The sequence below is a fragment of the Vanessa atalanta genome, chromosome 15 (genome assembly GCF_905147765.1).
Source record: "Vanessa atalanta chromosome 15, ilVanAtal1.2, whole genome shotgun sequence".
Lineage (NCBI taxonomy): Eukaryota > Metazoa > Arthropoda > Insecta > Lepidoptera > Nymphalidae > Vanessa > Vanessa atalanta.
In genome coordinates, this window is record NC_061885.1 from 5,962,804 (window position 1) to 5,980,602 (window position 17,799).

Genomic DNA, 17,799 nt, shown 5'->3' on the forward strand with positions numbered 1-17,799 from the left:
TTGTGGTCAGTATAGACAGTAAAGTGGTTAGCCTCTAGCATGTGTCGGAAGTACCTAATACTCTGGTATATTGCAAGGAGCTCGCGATCATAGGGAGAGTATTTGGTCTGTGATGGGCTCAACTTGCGTGAGAAAAATGCTAGAGGCTGCCAAGCACCGTCCTGAAATTGCTGGAGGACGCCACCTATCGCCGTATCAGAGGCGTCAGTGACCAGTCCTAACTTTGCATCAGGGTTTGGATGTGCCAAGAGCGCTGCTTGGCAAAGGCTGTCTTTGCAGCTCTCAAAAGCTTTGAGAGAATCTCCCTCTATGACGACCGGGTGGGAAGCTTTAACGGATCCGGTCAGTAAGGCGTTCAGAGGAGCTTGAATTTTGGCGGCATTAGGCACAAAACGTCTATAATAATTAATCATGCCCAAGAAACGACGAAGCTCCCTGACGGTTTTCGGGACAGGAAATTCCGAAATGGCCTTGACCTTGCTATCCAGGGGCTTGGTACCATTTTCTGAAATATGATAACCAAGAAATGTTACCTCAGAGGCACCGAAGACACATTTGGCGGTATTCACCAGTACGCCGTAATCTTGCATACGGGTAAAAAGTTGACGCAAGTGGTCCTTGTGCTCTTCCTGGGTCCTGGAAAAGACTAGAAAGTCATCAAGGTAAGGATAGCAAAAGTCAAGTCCACGCGTCAGTTCGTCTACGAACCTTTGAAAGGTCTGACCGGCATTCCTTAACCCAAACGTCATGAAGGGAAATTCGTATAGACCGAATGGAGTTGTAATTGCGGTCTTGGGTATATCTTCCTCGGCAACTGGGATCTGGTTATAAGCTTTCACTAAATCGATGACTGAAAAATACTTACAACCAGACAAGTTGTGAGAAAAATCGTGTATGTGGCGTATGGGGTACTTATCAGGTATGGTCCTGGCATTCAGTAGCCTGTAATCGCCACAGGGACGCCAACCGTTGTCCTTCTTAGATACGAGGTGGAGTGGCGACGCCCAAGGACTGTCGGAAGGACGAGCGGTGCCGTTCGCCAACATCGCTTCAAACTCGTGTTTAGCGATTTTTGATTTCTCGGGGGCTAGCCTCCTAGGAGAACAGGACACTGGTGGACCTGGTGTAGTGCGAATGTGGTGTTTAGTGTGGTGTTTGACTACACCCGGAGTACCGGCGGGACGGATTATATCTGGAAATTCCGATAAAATATTATGATAAAGACTATCACCGCCAGTCGTTACTTTAACGCTCGTTACAAGATTATGCGATTTATCTATAGAAGCTACAGTGCTAATATTAGTCAAACTATCTATTAATTTGCGATTACTAATATCAACAACGAGTCGGTAATGAGACAGAAAATCGACTCCGATTATGGCTTTGGTTACGTCAGCTACAATAAATCGCCATGGAAGATTACGACGTAAACCAATATTTAAAGTTAAATTTATATAACCATAAGTATCTATAGCTGAGCCGTTAGCGGCGCTCAGTTGGAATGATGTCTTATAACGACGTTCACTAATTGCACTAACTGGATATACACAAATATCACTACCAGTATCTACTAAAAATTGTCTTTTGGTACCGTGATCTGTAATGAAGAGGCGACCCGTCGAACTCCCGCAATCGTTAGTCGCCATTACCGATTGCTTGAAGCGTTTCCCGATGTGAAGTCGCAGGGCTTGATGCAGTTACTAGCTTTGACGCCGTATTTACTGTGGTACCAGCAAAGAGGGTACCGACGATGACACGAGTCAGACCTACGTGATTGGGATCGACTACGTCGTCTTCCGTTACCACGGCCGCGTTCTCTGGATCGTGATCGCTGATTGACCTTAGCTGTGAGAGCGCTGACCTGTCTGGTCAACTCAGCAACTTGTTTCGTCAACAGTTCAATAGGCGTTGAAGAAGATGTTGCCGCTACTTGGCGGGTGGGTGCCGCGATGTCATGTATTCTGTCCGCAAGCTCAGCTATAGCATCGAGTGTTAGCGTTGGTTGAGATGCGATAATTGGTTGCATCTCCGTTGGCAAACGACTTGTCCAAATTGTTCGAATGAAATCTTCGGGGATATTGGGTCCAGCCAAATGTTGAAGGTGCCGAAGAAATTGCGAAGGTTTGCGATTGCCGAGCTGCTCGTGTGTCAGCAGCTGTTTAACATTATTTTCTCGAGACACCGATAACCGTTTAATTAGTTCGGTTTTAAGACGCTTATAATCCGGGGGACCAATTATTATATCTTCGACTTCGGCAGCGTAACTTCTATCTAAGTTCGCCAAAATGTGGTAAAATTTTGTTGCGTCATCCGTGATCGATAATAATTTAAATTGACTTTCCACCTGTGCAAACCATATTGCAGGCTTCTCTGGCCAGAAAGGTGGTGTCCTGAATTGTGCAGAAGCAAGTGTGAGGGTAGGAGCATCCGTGCTTTCCAACTCAACGCGCTCCATCTTCTTAACGCGGCGTGGACGCGTATTCACTTGCGAAGCGTGTGAATCACTGTCGCTACTCATCTTCTAAATAAGCGTGAACGGCGGGGTCACCAGTTTGTGGTAGATGTGTGTAAACACGTATACAGAAGAAATAAAAGTACTCACGCTAACAGTCCAGTACACGTATATTAGTCACAGTTCACAAAACACACAAGAAAGTTCAAAAGGTCAATAGAAGATAGACAGAATAGAATATAGACAGTCACACATAGAAATATAGCACAACACAAAACTTAGGAACTCAGGAAATATAAAGTAATGAGAAAACAAAGCAAATCGCATCGAACGTTAAAGCCGACTAAGTATGTGACTACTTGTTCCGCAGTAGTCGGTAGTCGGAGAATGATATCCGAACGCCGTATACTACGGGTTTCGCCCGAGTATGCTTGTGAATTAATTATTTATATATATTTTATTATTTAATATAAATTATAATGTGTATGTATGTATTGGTGAAATGTGTAAGATGTTTATAATATTAATACATAAATAAATATTAAATAAAATATTATATTATGTTTATGTAAAGTGTAATAAATAAAATAAACTAAATAAATGTAATAATTCGCCTACAGATTCATTTAAAATATTATTGAAACTTTACAAAACTTAAAATTATTTTGGTTTTCAAAACTCGGGAAATTTATTCCGGAAGAGTTTTTAAGGTTTACAAAAAAAATACACAAACATTTCGAATGGTAACGAAAATCGTAAAACATTAAAAAATATATTACAACATCTTTTAGTAAAATTGGCCTGTTATTAAGTTATGTATTAATTAAAAAAATACTGATTTCCTGAACTTATCCCAAACCAGGAGTGAGATAGTATGCGCGCTGCGCAAGGGTTCGTCGGAATGGTACGAGGCGCTGTGTGCGCAGGACACTGACTCCGAGCGCGGAGAAGACCTCGTCAACCTCATCACGCTCGTGCAGATCGACCTGCAGCAGGGGCTCACTTACTATCATCCCCTCTTCGAGACGTAAGCTAACGACTGGTTATAATTAATCATTACATAGTATAAAACAAAGTCGCTTATCGATGTTTGTCCCTATGTCTGCTTAAATCTTTAAAATTACAGAACGGATTTTGATGCGGTTTTTTTTAATAGATAGATTGATTCAAGAGAAAGGTTGATGTGTATAATACATGCACAATATATTAAAGAAAGACTAATAATTTTAGGTTTAATTAGAGATTTTTGAAGTGATGTTGTATAAATATAATAAGTGATCATCACATAACGTGAACAAGGTATCCATAGAACTAAAAAAAACACGGGAAGAAAAAATAAATAAAGAAGAACTAGTAACACAACGTAGTCTTGTCTTAATTTATCTACTAGAAATCATCACAATGTTATTTTTTACAGGTTATTTATACTCGAAAGCATAAAAAGAGGTTTTTTTTGTTAGATTTTATGTATGATACAGTGACAAATATGATACAGTGACACGTATCGACATAAATTTTTATTACCTATAAAACTCGCATTTTACGCACACAAACACAAATTAACAAGCTCAAATACGTGCACGCTCACTTATACAAATGTTACGTCACTTTGAGTAATACTATTCCACGTGACAAAAAGTAATCCCGACCTACGATTACTGTTACTAAACTAATCTCAACCGTCACGTTTACGCAGCCTCAGTAACAAAGCCATTTACAGCGAGTATGTTGTTGGTTTGATAGCGTTTTGTGCAAATTCATCGTCGTAGTTATAACTTTTAATTACTATTTAATATAATCGGTGGAGTTTTAATAATAAGTAAACGTAAAAGTCTGTAAATGTCGAATTTCTAGGCTAAGATTTCCTTTCCTTTTGACGAAGGTTCTGAGACTATTCCACTACGTTGCTCCAATGCTGGCTGGTGGCTTTATGGAAGATTCGTCTTACACCGAACGCGTAATGTAAATTATAAACACAAAGAATAGTTTGGGCTATCTCGGCTCTATATTTAATACATATATTATGTAAATTTAATATCGTATCTCCTTCTCCCAGTAATTGAAAATTTATCAAACCTATTAATGTGATAATTGGAACGAACAATATTCTACAAAATTATAATAAATAATTCCAAAAAGCATGATTATTTTTAAGTATAATTTTGTGTTCAACTTTTCGAAGGAAAACACCATTGACCAATATACGTATGATAATGAAATAGTAAAAGTTAGGGATGTGATAACTTAATCCTATATAGGTACGTAGAATACTAAAATTTAAATTTCACAAAGGCTGAATGTCCTCCACGGAAACATATTGCGATTCCCATTCGTATTGTCATATGCGAATATACTCGCTTTATCATACAATCGAGTTAGCGAAAGCTTTTCTCTTGTGATTCGAGGTATTGTTTGTTGTTTTAGATTTCATTTGAAAATGAATATTATTTTATTACTTTACATTTTGTTTCAGGACGAACAACGTTCCGTACTTCACCGTCGTCTTTACGCAAATTGACAAAATGGTAAGTCACTTTATTATATACAAATTTATGATTGTTGTTTTTTCCATTTCCATCGGGATGTACCAAATCAAACTTATGAATCGAAGTTAAAAAATATTATTTAAGTAGTCTTTTTTAAAACATCATTTAACAGTATTAAATTGAATGTTAAGTTGCCACTTTTCGAAACGACAAGAAACGATTTATTCTTTATATAAAATGAAGTGTTGTTATTAGTTAAATATTATTAATACCAATATCGCGCTTAATAAACATATATATTGTCTTGTATTGCGAATATGATGAAACTATTTTTAATGGCTTTTATTTTTGCCAACAGGGATTTCGCCAATGACACTTGCGAATGATTAAACAATAGATCTTGTTTAGAGGGTGATTCGTTAAACAATGCTTTGTCTTATTTTATCGAATGACTTATCAATAATGTCAGCAAAACATCTATTTGTATTCGATCAAACAGCCGCTTTAAGTGATGTTAAATAAAGGTTAAATAAATGTTAAACCTTTATTTAACATCACTTAAATTAATTAATCGCCTTAATGATTGAAATTACATTTAAACTTCAAGTAAATCAATGTAATGGACGTAGTATACCTTTAATTTATTCCATTATCATAAGCAACAGTTATTGTTACAAATTAATGTTTATAAAATATATTAGCAGTTAATAGCCGAAATTATTACGACTAAAAAGTATTTATAGCGCGTATTATTCGTGTAAGCAACACGAAACAAAAGCAATTTACTACACGCTCACAATAATTATAAACTATAAGCGCCGACATATAATGTAGGTAATTGATAATCTTGATTTCATGCTTGTTTCATTTTAAATTGTTATATATAACGTTTTTGTAAAATAATGGAAATAAGTTTGTCGCACTACGTCTAAATATATTTTGACTTGTCTATGTTATCCTCTTTGTTGATTGAACGTAAATGTGATGCTACATAAACAACCTAATTATCAGGGATGTTATGAATAAGTCATTTCGGATACGAAATTATTTTGAACTATCCGATTGTTTTAGTTACGGATATTAAATTGACTTTATTTGAAGGCTGTTATTTATTAGGTATAATCTAAGAAAAAATGACTAGCTTTAAAATATTAGATAGGTACTCACTTTAAGATTAACACTATGGAAAAAGAAAATTATAATAAATATCAGTTACGGTTCTGGATACATTTTTATTAAGGATATCCAATCGTTTCGGTTACGGTCACAGAACTACATAGGGAGCACATCTATGCTAATTATTTACTTTCCTTTATCCCAGTTATTTTTTGTCAGCGCCGTGTATATTGTCTCTTCTATTTCTATTCACATGATAATGAGTCAGAAGACAGATATTTCTTGAAAACGATATACCAAATGAATATAGTAATTTTTTTTGCTAATGTCATACCGCACACAGTTCAAGCAATATTTTCTGGTCTTCGACTTAAAATGAAAAAAAAATGGAATGGTATAAAAATGCTTTCATAATATTACACTATTACATAAACATAAATTTCAAGATTTTATTTAGCACTTAACAACATATTATCGGCACCATATGTCGGAATAATGGTTTAAACTATTATCAAGCTAGTATCGAAAATTAACTAGTTTCGGGGAATTTAAATTATCTTATTTGTCAGCTGAACATTAGTGGCTTAATTGCAGTTCACTCAATCGAGAGCGGAAAATCGATAATGACCCATCAAAGTGACTAAATTCGATAGTGGTAAGACCGAGGGAGATGCGCTTTGACAAGCCAAAATTGGAAAGATTTCCACTACTAAATTTCGAATGTATAATGTGGTTTTCTTGCAATTAAGACTTTGTTTGAAATATGACAAAAAATGGAAAATTGAAAATTGATTATTTAATCTCGACTAAAGGAAAGCAATTGGGTTATAAGTTAACTTTACGAAAAAATGTTTTTAAAATATATATTTTTTAAACAATAGCCGTTTTTATAGAAATATTTATTAAATACATTACCATCATACTTACATACATAAATGAATAAAAGTATATTTCCATTAAGTAAATTGATTTCAGGTGTTTATTATAAAACGTTCTAGGATTTCAAATAACAACTAAATAATTAATTGTAAGGTAACGTTTCTATGAATGAAGTAAAAAACGATAAAAATTTCATTTTCTTAGGTTTCGGACGACGTGAAACAGTGCGTTGAACTCTGGGTGTCTGAAGGCTGGTGCGGTGTTGCTGAAGAAGAGATTTACGACGAACATGGAAATGGAAGTAAATAATCCACTTACCTTGTTTACCAGTGTTGCTATTACGGTTATAACATAGCAACTGTTGCTATAATATATTTGTTGCGGATTGATATCAAATCAAATCAAAGATATATAAATCAGTATTATGGACCTATGCAGTAGCATAATACTCCATAATACTGATTTATCGACTGCATCATTTAACAAATATTTGATAGCAACAGTTGCTATGCTATAACCAAAATAGCACCACAGATCACTTTGAACGTTAGAATTGAAAATAACTGTCCCTTTAAAAGGGATCACTGTTTTTAGATATTAGTAGGTTAAGGTTAAGATAGTTGTGAACAGTTAAAAAGTAATATATAAACGTATTCATTAGAATACATAAATATTATTCCGAGATAAGACACCCTCGCGTGCTGGCTGCATGCCTCGGCAGATAGCGCCTTTGAATAACAAATGAGGTTCAGGCGAAAGTTCCGGAAACTTGAGTGCCAACACTATGATGCTATTTAGCAACGCTACAACTTTAATATACGTTATAGTTTGTTTACTACATGCAAGTAGAGTTTAATATTATGGAAGATTTTATTAATTTTACTTATAAATATAAATTATACCTACATTTTCATTTCAAAGGATTTACAAATTTAAAGGATTTAAAAATAGCCGCAAATCGCCTTATGTGTTAAAGTTCAATGTGTTTACCGCTTGGTAATAAATAGTGACCTTCGGCTATAGAGATTGATACTTTAAAACGTGTAAACATATATAAACTATTCCTTTTGTCAATGCACCGACGACTAAGTCTCTTCAAACTAGAATGCTTGAATAAAAAGTATTAGACGTTAGTGTTATAATCGCAAGAAGCGCAACCCTACTACTGCCCTACCCTACTACCATCATAATAAATGAATAAATCATTGAAATATATTTAAAAAAAATAATGCCATTAAGATTCTCAGTGAGCTGAAATGATTAACATTTAAAATAAATACAAATGCTAGCGCTGAACAGTAAAGCTCTCTTTGTACATAAAGATAACAATAAAGATCTAATGACTATGTATTCACGTTTTATGCAAATCACAAGATATCTAAGCTTCAGCTGATTAATTAGATCAATAAAATTCAATACAATTCGCATCCGTATCGTATCAGTCACACACACGATAAAAGTCACTTATTTTACATTGCAAACATATTAACATTGAAATTATTCTCATTTCGTTTCAACAATTTTCACTTTAGAAATATATTAATAAAACGGGTGCTCTGACAGTCTGCGTGGTGTCAGCGAAAACTCTTCCGTTTGAGTTGCTGGCGGCAGTACGTGAGCTGTGCAGCGCCGCCGCGCCCTCCACGTGTATGCATGCTGCGCACTCCGCACACGCCGCGCACGATCTGCCGCCACAGCTACTCGAAGCTTACCAGTGAGTATTACTTCAGGACATTTATTTAAAAATAACATTTTCATTTGAACTGAGACCTAAGTAAATACTTTAGTATTTTTAAAGCTTTCTCTAATAATCCAGACTATGTGTGTTTCACCTTCACGGGTCTTTGTTATCACAAAGACCAAAGACTACGGACTAGTATATTTTAGATTTTATACAATTATTTAAGATGTTTTTATATTGACGTTTTGAAGGAAATTTTGTAACATTTTAATCATTTTTTTTTTTAAATAAAATGTGCGTTTAACGCATTACTTAATTACAATTTTAATTAATAATGAAAATTGAAATATGACTTATAAAAAAACTAGAAAAAGATATTAAATCATTCCAAACGCTTCACATTCAAATATATATTTGCATAACTTTTAAAAAAGGCGATTCTTACAAAATTTTATCTCACAATCAAAAATGTAATTTAAAAGGGCTTTCGACCACGAACTTCCTTCGAGCTTAGATAATTTGTAATTCGGAATGCTATTGGCACGTAATATACGGTTCCAATAGCATTTCGAATTACAAATTTATTTATTATTGACATTAAATGAGATCGAATTCGCTCGGAATCTAATTATTGTTTGAGTTTTGCTTTTATTGGCATACTCTTCAAAGTCCTGAGGCTGCAAACGAAACACAAATTTGTAATGATAAATCTTTAACAACCTAGTAATATCTCACAGTGAGATATCACGAGATATTATGAGAGTTTATTTTATTAATGGATAACGGAGAATACTTATTTTCCTAGCTCCTTGACTGCTGGTTGATATTTTGCTGGTACAGATTTCGTTGTACTAATTGCCGTCATCACCGAGCACTGGACGAATTATAATACAATTATACGACATGAAAATCAAGTACGGTTTCGGATTTAAACGAACTACCTCTGGCAACGGATAAGGATATAGATACTTGTATGATACTTATGTACTATTTATATATATGTAAATATGGAACCATCTCTCTTTATATCTCTATCTCAGTAAAAACAAATTCGTTAGTTGGTTTTCTACCTAACAAGCAAAGTATATTGCTGTAAAGAAGGCTTAGCTTTTATTTATTAGGAGAAAATAGAAGCTATTGCGAACACCTACGTAGTGTTGTGTTAATTGCTAAGATTTTTATTTTACATTTTGTATTTTATTGTTCTATACTAAATTCATAATTATTAATTAGTAGTAAGTAACATTTAAGTTTAATCCATTTTTATGCATAATACACCGAGATTGGACAGGTCCGTTGAAGGTTATCTTGTGTCTTATTTGACGGAAAATTCACGACGACTTCCTTAAGCATTTCTCATACATTTTCTTCAAGGCCGTGGCAGACTTTTGGTTCATGTTTAGTTAGTGTTTCAAATTCTCGCAAGAAAACTCGTATCGTTTTTTTTTTCTCTTCGCAACGTTGTAATATTTATATTACATAAGAAGTACATTTATTTCAGCTGAAATGTATTTGAATATTATGATAATTCATAGTATTAGTATCTATTTTTAAGGTGATTTTATTTCTTTTGCGAATGATTTATTTCTTAAATTTTGCTTTATTATACGAGTCTGTGAACTATTTTCAAATGTAAATAATATTTTTTTCTCCATGGTGCTTAAATATAGGACAGAGGCACATATTGTAAATCGACAACGAATTCGTTTTTAAGGAACAAATAAGTTTGCTATGATCAACTATGAATGATTAGACTAGTCAAAATTTGCTCAGTGAATTAGGCGTGAAAATATATCAGATGGACTATCTACTTAACCGACCAATACGATTAAATAATGCAATTATCGAGTCCTCGCCACTTGCACAGTGCAGCGTGGTCACACGCAACCTTGTGATCGCTCTGATTAGATGCAATCAGCGTAATGCACGCAATCGGTAAAATTACCACCGTATATGAAGTGGACGAGAGAGCTTATAAGGTTTACATCGATATGAGCTATAAATGCAATTATGGCTTAAGCGAATTTTGTTATACAAAGATAATATAGCAATCATCGAATTATACGGATCGTAATCGAAGATTGCAGGATCAAATTGGGATATCATATGTGATATATGAATTTGATGTTTAGGTTCGAATTCATCTCGTGCTTGGTTACAATGAAGACGTGCATAATATAGTTTACCCTTTGAACACTACGGGCGACTACTACATTTCAACTTGATTTGTGTTTTTCATTGGTCGTACGGCTTTGTGCAAGCTCGTCTGGACCCACTCTTGCATATTCTACAGACTAACTATTTTGTTCCGCTTTGACGTTCCGCTGAGTGAGTCAGCCAGTGTAACTGCAGCACAAGGTACATAACATCTTAGTTCTCAAGGTCCGTGTTGCATTAGCGATATAAGGTGGCGATATAAGGTAACGGTGAATATGGTCGGTGGTGACCTTAATTACTTACCATTTTGCCAGTCATCTTACCAATTGTATATAAATTAAAAGGAAAAATTTCATAATCTTTAACTAATTTAATATTTCGCAAAAGCTAAACTCCCAACATACTTAATAAAAGTAATTACTTCGTAAACAATGCAAATTCAATTCTTTTGTATTGTTATAAACATGAAACATCTCACGTTGAAAATATGAAACGTTTATTTTTGATTTCCGTTGAAGCGTTATTAAATTCTCGACGATTCCTTTTTGTGATCATCCGAATAAAATTAACAATTTGTTGTCATTCTTTCATCGCTCATAATTTTTATTGTATATATCTTGAGTTATTACAGCGCAACTCCTATGATATCCTAAAAATATGTTGCTAATATATTCTTGGGCCGAGATGGCCCAGTGGTTAGAACGCATGCATTTTAACCAATGATTTCGGGCTTAAACCCAGGCAGGCACCACTGAATTTTCTTGTGCTTAATTTGTGTTTATAAATCATCTCGTGCTCGGCGGTGAAGGAAAACATCGTGAGGAAACATGCATGTGTCTAATTTCAACGAAATTCTGCCACATGTGTATTCCGCCAAACCGCACTGGAGCAGTGTGGTGTAATATGCACAAAACCTTCTCCTCAAAGGGAGAGGAGGCCTTAGCCCAGTAGTGGGAAATTTACAGGTTGCTTATGTAACGTAATATATTTTTAGCGCCATAATTATTAGGAATAATATAAATGATAACTTCTTGTCTAGCGATGCATTTAAAATATGTTACACCCTAAAACATGTATGTACAAGCCTACTTTTACAGATGGTTCGAGCCGCTGATCGATCGATGGCTGGCAGTTACTAAAACTATGGCGTTACAACGAGTACGTGCAGCGGTAGAGTTAGGTATGTTTAAAACACACAACACATACAAGATCTAAGACATACAAGTAGTCAGTGTACATACATTATTTACTTCTAGATATCATCTAAGCTCAATACAAAACTACATCAAGTGAATATAAACACAAAAAATTCTTTCATACAATTATGTACATTAAAGTAAAAAATGGGCTATGGTTCAGAAATCTCAGTTTCAGTTCTGTTTGTCAGTCCGTGTCTATGTGAGCTTGAATTTCAGACAGTTGTTCCGAAATGTCGGAAATCTTCTACGTACAAGTTAGCCTGGCACTTAATCTGGAACAATCATTTTAATTTATATTCCGATATAATTACTTAACTGTTATTTATCTCAAATATTCGTACTATGATTAAAATACCGTAATATTATATCTCAAGTAATTATTAAATAACGTTAAGATTTAGTCGGAAAATAGAAAGTAATATTAAGTTTATTAATAATATCCTAATATTTATACACATATAAATGTTGGCAGATTGTAAATATACTTAAACATTATCTTAAGCTTGGTTTTAAGAGTGAAATATATGTATAATATATATTGTTGTTACAATTTATCGATGAGATTTATAATAATCGTCTCTCCTATTCCACCTTATTGCCTACATAAAGTCACCCGGGATATTAATATCTATCGGGAATATTATTTACGAAATAACTTATCAGCTATCGTCTAGAAACCAAAACTCTTACTGAAATTACTACAAATATTATCGTTGATGTTGCTTAAATCAACATTCTGGCGTTGAAATCTTAGAGCGTAGATTAAAATACGTATTAATCTTCTCTTAAATTAGCTAACATATAATATGTTATATGAGATCCTTTAAAATTTAATAGTCTTAAATGTAGGAGTAATTTCAAATGTATTCGAAAGCTTCTAAATAATTGTATAAATTAAAATACAAATAGTGTCTAGATATTGAATAAATGTGTTTGAAATGAAAGGGCAATAGGGCATGCCTAATTATCGAGGGCAAAGGCAAAGGTTCACACCCGAGCCAGGCCGCCATTTAGATAAGCATCGGATTCTAAACGGTGGCGTAACACGAACGCTTTTATTGGTCAGGACAAATAAAAGATTACATTCGGATGTTTGTTATGGTTACTTAGATAGAAAACGATGATTTTTGTTCTATTGTATTGCATTACATTTATAAATCAACGAGATATATCGACTATGCCCGACCCGACTTCATACGGTTAAATTCATACAAAGTTACCCCATTTCCCTACAAGTCGAATTTTCCAAAAATCCTTTCTTAGTAAGCATCTACGTCGCCCAGTACTAACTATACCAAATTTTAAGTCAATCGGACCTATAGTCTAGAAGGTCTTAATGTGTTAGTGTTGGTTGGCTTATATATTGATTAACATACCGAATAAATCTACACGTTTTACAGTATATACTTACAATATTCTCGTTCTTATTTCTTCTTCTATTTAAAAGAATATAACAGATAGATTGTATTGTATTTCATTTCGAGATTTAGTTGGCAAAGCCGTATTTATTATTGAAATGTATAAAATAATGATAACATCTCTTTTTGAAGTGTTGCCAGTTTATAAATATACATTTATGTTGTTCTTAGATCGCTCAGTGGAAGGAGAGCAAATTGTTAAACACAGCACCTCTTCCGTCGACACAGCGGCTTGGTGAGTTTATCTTATACTTAAGCAATGCAAACAGTTTGAACGATATAATTATTCAATATCTTTACTATATTATAGGTGTGAAAAGATTTTAAGGAATATACCGTATAATACACCCGGGGGATTAAACTACGGGACAGTGAAAAGTCATTCCGACACATGCAGTAACGTGATTTTACGTCAATAACACATTAGGTTTGCTTTGACATTTGTAGGGCTTGTTTTAAAGTCGATTAGTAATTTTTAGTTAGACACATTAATGCCCGGTTACTTTATTTAAGAAACGATTCGTTTTGCTAACGGCTAATATAATTGTCTACGAGGTGTAATAGAAGCTACGAATAACGGATAGTAGGGTAAATCTATGAATATAACAGATTGTGTTTCAATAAAAAATTGTTATCGTTGTTTGTCAATTAGACAATTCTACTATTCGTAAGCAGAACGAATCGTTTCTTAAATATTGTAACCGAGCTTTAGTAAGTAAAATCATTAGTATATCATAATATTTACAGTGTATTTGTAGCTTTGCTAGACCAAATTACATTCAATTAGTTTTGACTTACATTATAATTAATTCGTATATGTAAATTTGTTTTTTAAATTAATAAATAAAGGCTTTTTGATATTTAAAAGTTCTACATACAGGTCCTAAATGTTTGATTGTAATCTGATTTACTATTTGGTTTCCATTCCAAAATTAAATAGACATCACCCAAAATACAATCACCTTATAGTCCAGGAAGTAACTGTGAAATTCACTAAATAATTCAATTCCGCTTGATTATTGTTATTACTGTTAATGGCTCTAGAATAAGTTGCAAGTACAACAGTTCCTTGTTTTACTAATAGTATTATTGTGATCGTGATTGTGAGTGTGAGTATCAAAGTCATGTCAAATAAATAATATCGTAGAGTTAGATCAATCTACATATCGATGTAATGATTATAATGATTGACCAAATTGTAAATCCGTAAAAAACATTAACAATGGAATATTTTACGTAATTAGATTACATTTAAACTAATTGTATGTCTAATGAAACTTCTAACTATTAAGGGAATTGTAACGCTGTACATTTGCATACAAAATCGATAACGTTCAACAAACATCGTCTAAATTTCATTTTTTTGCAAATATTGTCAATATAACTTGAAATTAGATATGTTTTTTTACATAAGATATTGCATTGTATAAACGTTTGAGAAGGTTCTTCTGTCAAAAATATAGAATTTTTCACTTGGACACTTCCTCGAAAGTTTTTTTTTTTTTTTAATTAAACTGAATACATAAAAACGAAAAACGTAAATACGTAGATTAAGGTTTACTGAATGTAATGAGAGAAATGATCTAATGAGTCAAAATTCTCTCATTCCGCAAAGGTTTAGAGTGGAGGGTGAAAATGTCATTACCCGAAACAATATTTCAAAAAGGAATTGTAGGTATTTGCCTCGAAGACTGGCAACTCTCTCTATCTCACGATACGGGTCGGAGCAAGCCCTATGAAACAGATAGCATTTTTGAAAATACCTACTCGTGCCCCGTATTCACTTCAATATTCTCTTAATATATCTACTACTTAATATATTTTATGACGTTGTCTTTATTTTTAGATATATCCTGACTAGGGTTTATATGAAATATATTAATGCTACCATTTGTAATATTTTTTAGTGATTTATGCTATTTTTTATCTATCTTTTATTATGTTATTTTAAATTATCCTAAATTATCGTAATAGATGACTAGACATATTTTTGATAAATGTATCCAACAAAATAGAGAATTGCATGCATTCTGACGGGCACTAAAAAAACTCATGCACTTATAGCAGACGTAGGTCTATTTGTTAAACGTCACACTATAAAAAAATCTACAATTTAGCAATTTATTACAAAGAAAGACAAATAAGTTATTATTTATTTCACACACATTTCTTTATACATAGTTATTCAAATTCTGATCGAAATCGAGTTTTTATAAATATACGCTCATAAAATTACATTATGCGTATTGACTAATAAGTATATATAAAAGTAGTATGTGGAAAATATCCGTTACTTGTGACCTTCTGCCCTCGTAAGTTATGTATCATAAGGTATAGAATTAAACATTTACTACATTTTCTGTAAACATATTGGGCTAACTGAAAAAAAACTGTACTACAAAAGACAAGCTAATTACCAGAGTAAAAAAAGATAAATATTTGCATGGTTTTAATATCGAAAAGCATGCCTTTTATACTTAGTACTTTTATCACTTATACATCTAAAATAAAATATTTTTACGGTAAAATTTCGATCATTTGTACAACGTATTATTCTTTTATAGAGATAGGAGATAGGACATATTCGTGATATTATACTCAAAGACATGCAGGTATCTTTCAGTAACATATTTCTTGTAAACGCTTCTGATAATAAAATACCAACATTTCATCACAGGCAGGAATTCATACGGTTTTATTACATATTCCATTATCATAAAAATTGCCTGAACAAATAGAATAATTTTAATAATATTTTACTTTGTTAATAAATACGTACATAAATGCAGTATTTGTTAGTATGAAATTATTTGCAACGTTAAGTCTGATACGACCCTAAATTAAAAATAAGACGTCGAATGTTTTTATTATTTTTTATATTTGTTAATATTATAATTATTAACAAAACTATTTTTAAAATATTTTACGTCCATCGCATATATATTATTCCCGTTATTAAAAAAGAAACAAGATTATAAAATAAGTAATAAATAAAAAAAATATCTCACGGTCGCCTCGCCATATCTCACAAATACTGTTCGTAGGGTATTAACGTGTCGACGCACGTGACCCGCGTTTGCAGACGAAACAGCTAATAAATTTTCATATTCCAATATTCACTTCATACTTTACTCGCTGAATTTATTTAAGAACGCACGAAATTATATATATATGAGTGTATAGTGTTAGGCTTTAATGCGACGCGTACACCTTGAACAACGGTATTTCTTTGATTTTCTATATGCTGTCGTCGTACATAATTGAATAATTTGTTTTTATTGTTAAGATTATTACAGGTTATTTAAGTGTCAAATTATAGGTTTTTAGTTGCTTTATTTTAATCGCACTATTGTAGGTATCGTGTGACAATTATTGATTTAAATCTAAATATTTCATAATAATCCTTTTTCATTACAAAGTTTAAGTTCATGAAATGCGAAATAAAGCAATGACCCACGTAGGTGCCAAGTTACACAGTATATACACACCGCACAGCAGAATTTGTTTTAATCCAAATAGATTGGAACATTACAAGTACATTACGCTAAGTAACTTCACTAGTGTCTTTTTTGAATGGAATGAAAGTTTATATTCGTCAAATTGTACTTACCTCTATTTCTTATTAAGTTTACGTTTTAATATAAAATATTTAAAATTAATTTAAACCCCAAAGTAATAAAAATAACAAAACAACTTAGGCCTTCAGCTTTCACGGTGGGACTTTTTGAATTAAACTAAAATATTCGAGAAGATATCAATTAATTAAGAATTAATCGAGCAAAGTATCAAAATTAGCTTGCGACGAGTGTCTATCTTGGGCATGAGTTACTTTACAGAACATGAAGCTGCCTGTATCCGCACAGGACACACACTTTTGTTTAGCTTTGGCACTTCTAGAGTTTAGTCATCAATGTGCATATGTATTTATGCATCGGTTTCTGTGGGACATACAACACTTTTTCAGTTAGACATTACAAAAAAAAACCTAGCTTCATCAGAACTAATAAAAAAAAAATTGAATGAGAACAGAATATTATTAGGAATATTTGTCCAAAATGCTTTGCTGTTACCTACCTGTAACAGTTTTAATATTGTATGAAGTTAACTCCATCATCATAACCAGTATAAACTAATAGATGAAGCCAACGCGCCAACTATCACAAACTAATTAGATCCATGAATTTTCGAACAATAGCTGGTCTTAGAACAGAGTTTCTCTCAGGATTACAAGACATTTAATTAATTCACCAAATACCTATTAAAATTTTAAAGTTATCTGTCAAATTATATTAAGTTACAAGGTATTTTACTGATTAAATTAACATATTTTAATAAATGAATACTAAAGCAATTATCTACCTATAATTAATAAACGATATTAATTTTACTCACGAATTTCTTACTAATTATT

At 33.0% G+C, this 17,799-nt stretch overlaps 1 protein-coding gene across 1 annotated transcript in view; it reads left to right on the forward strand.

Annotated features, from left to right (window-relative positions):
- The window catches only part of LOC125069176 (BAI1-associated protein 3), an 80,336-nt gene that overhangs the window by 50,014 nt on the left and 12,523 nt on the right, over nucleotides 1–17,799 (forward strand). The window contains exons 11-16 of the mRNA XM_047678575.1: nucleotides 3,315–3,479; nucleotides 4,926–4,977; nucleotides 7,138–7,234; nucleotides 8,497–8,647; nucleotides 11,869–11,951; nucleotides 13,560–13,623. Of these exons, the coding sequence (XP_047534531.1) occupies nucleotides 3,315–3,479; nucleotides 4,926–4,977; nucleotides 7,138–7,234; nucleotides 8,497–8,647; nucleotides 11,869–11,951; nucleotides 13,560–13,623 (612 nt within the window). The remainder of the gene's footprint in view (nucleotides 1–3,314; nucleotides 3,480–4,925; nucleotides 4,978–7,137; nucleotides 7,235–8,496; nucleotides 8,648–11,868; nucleotides 11,952–13,559; nucleotides 13,624–17,799) is intronic.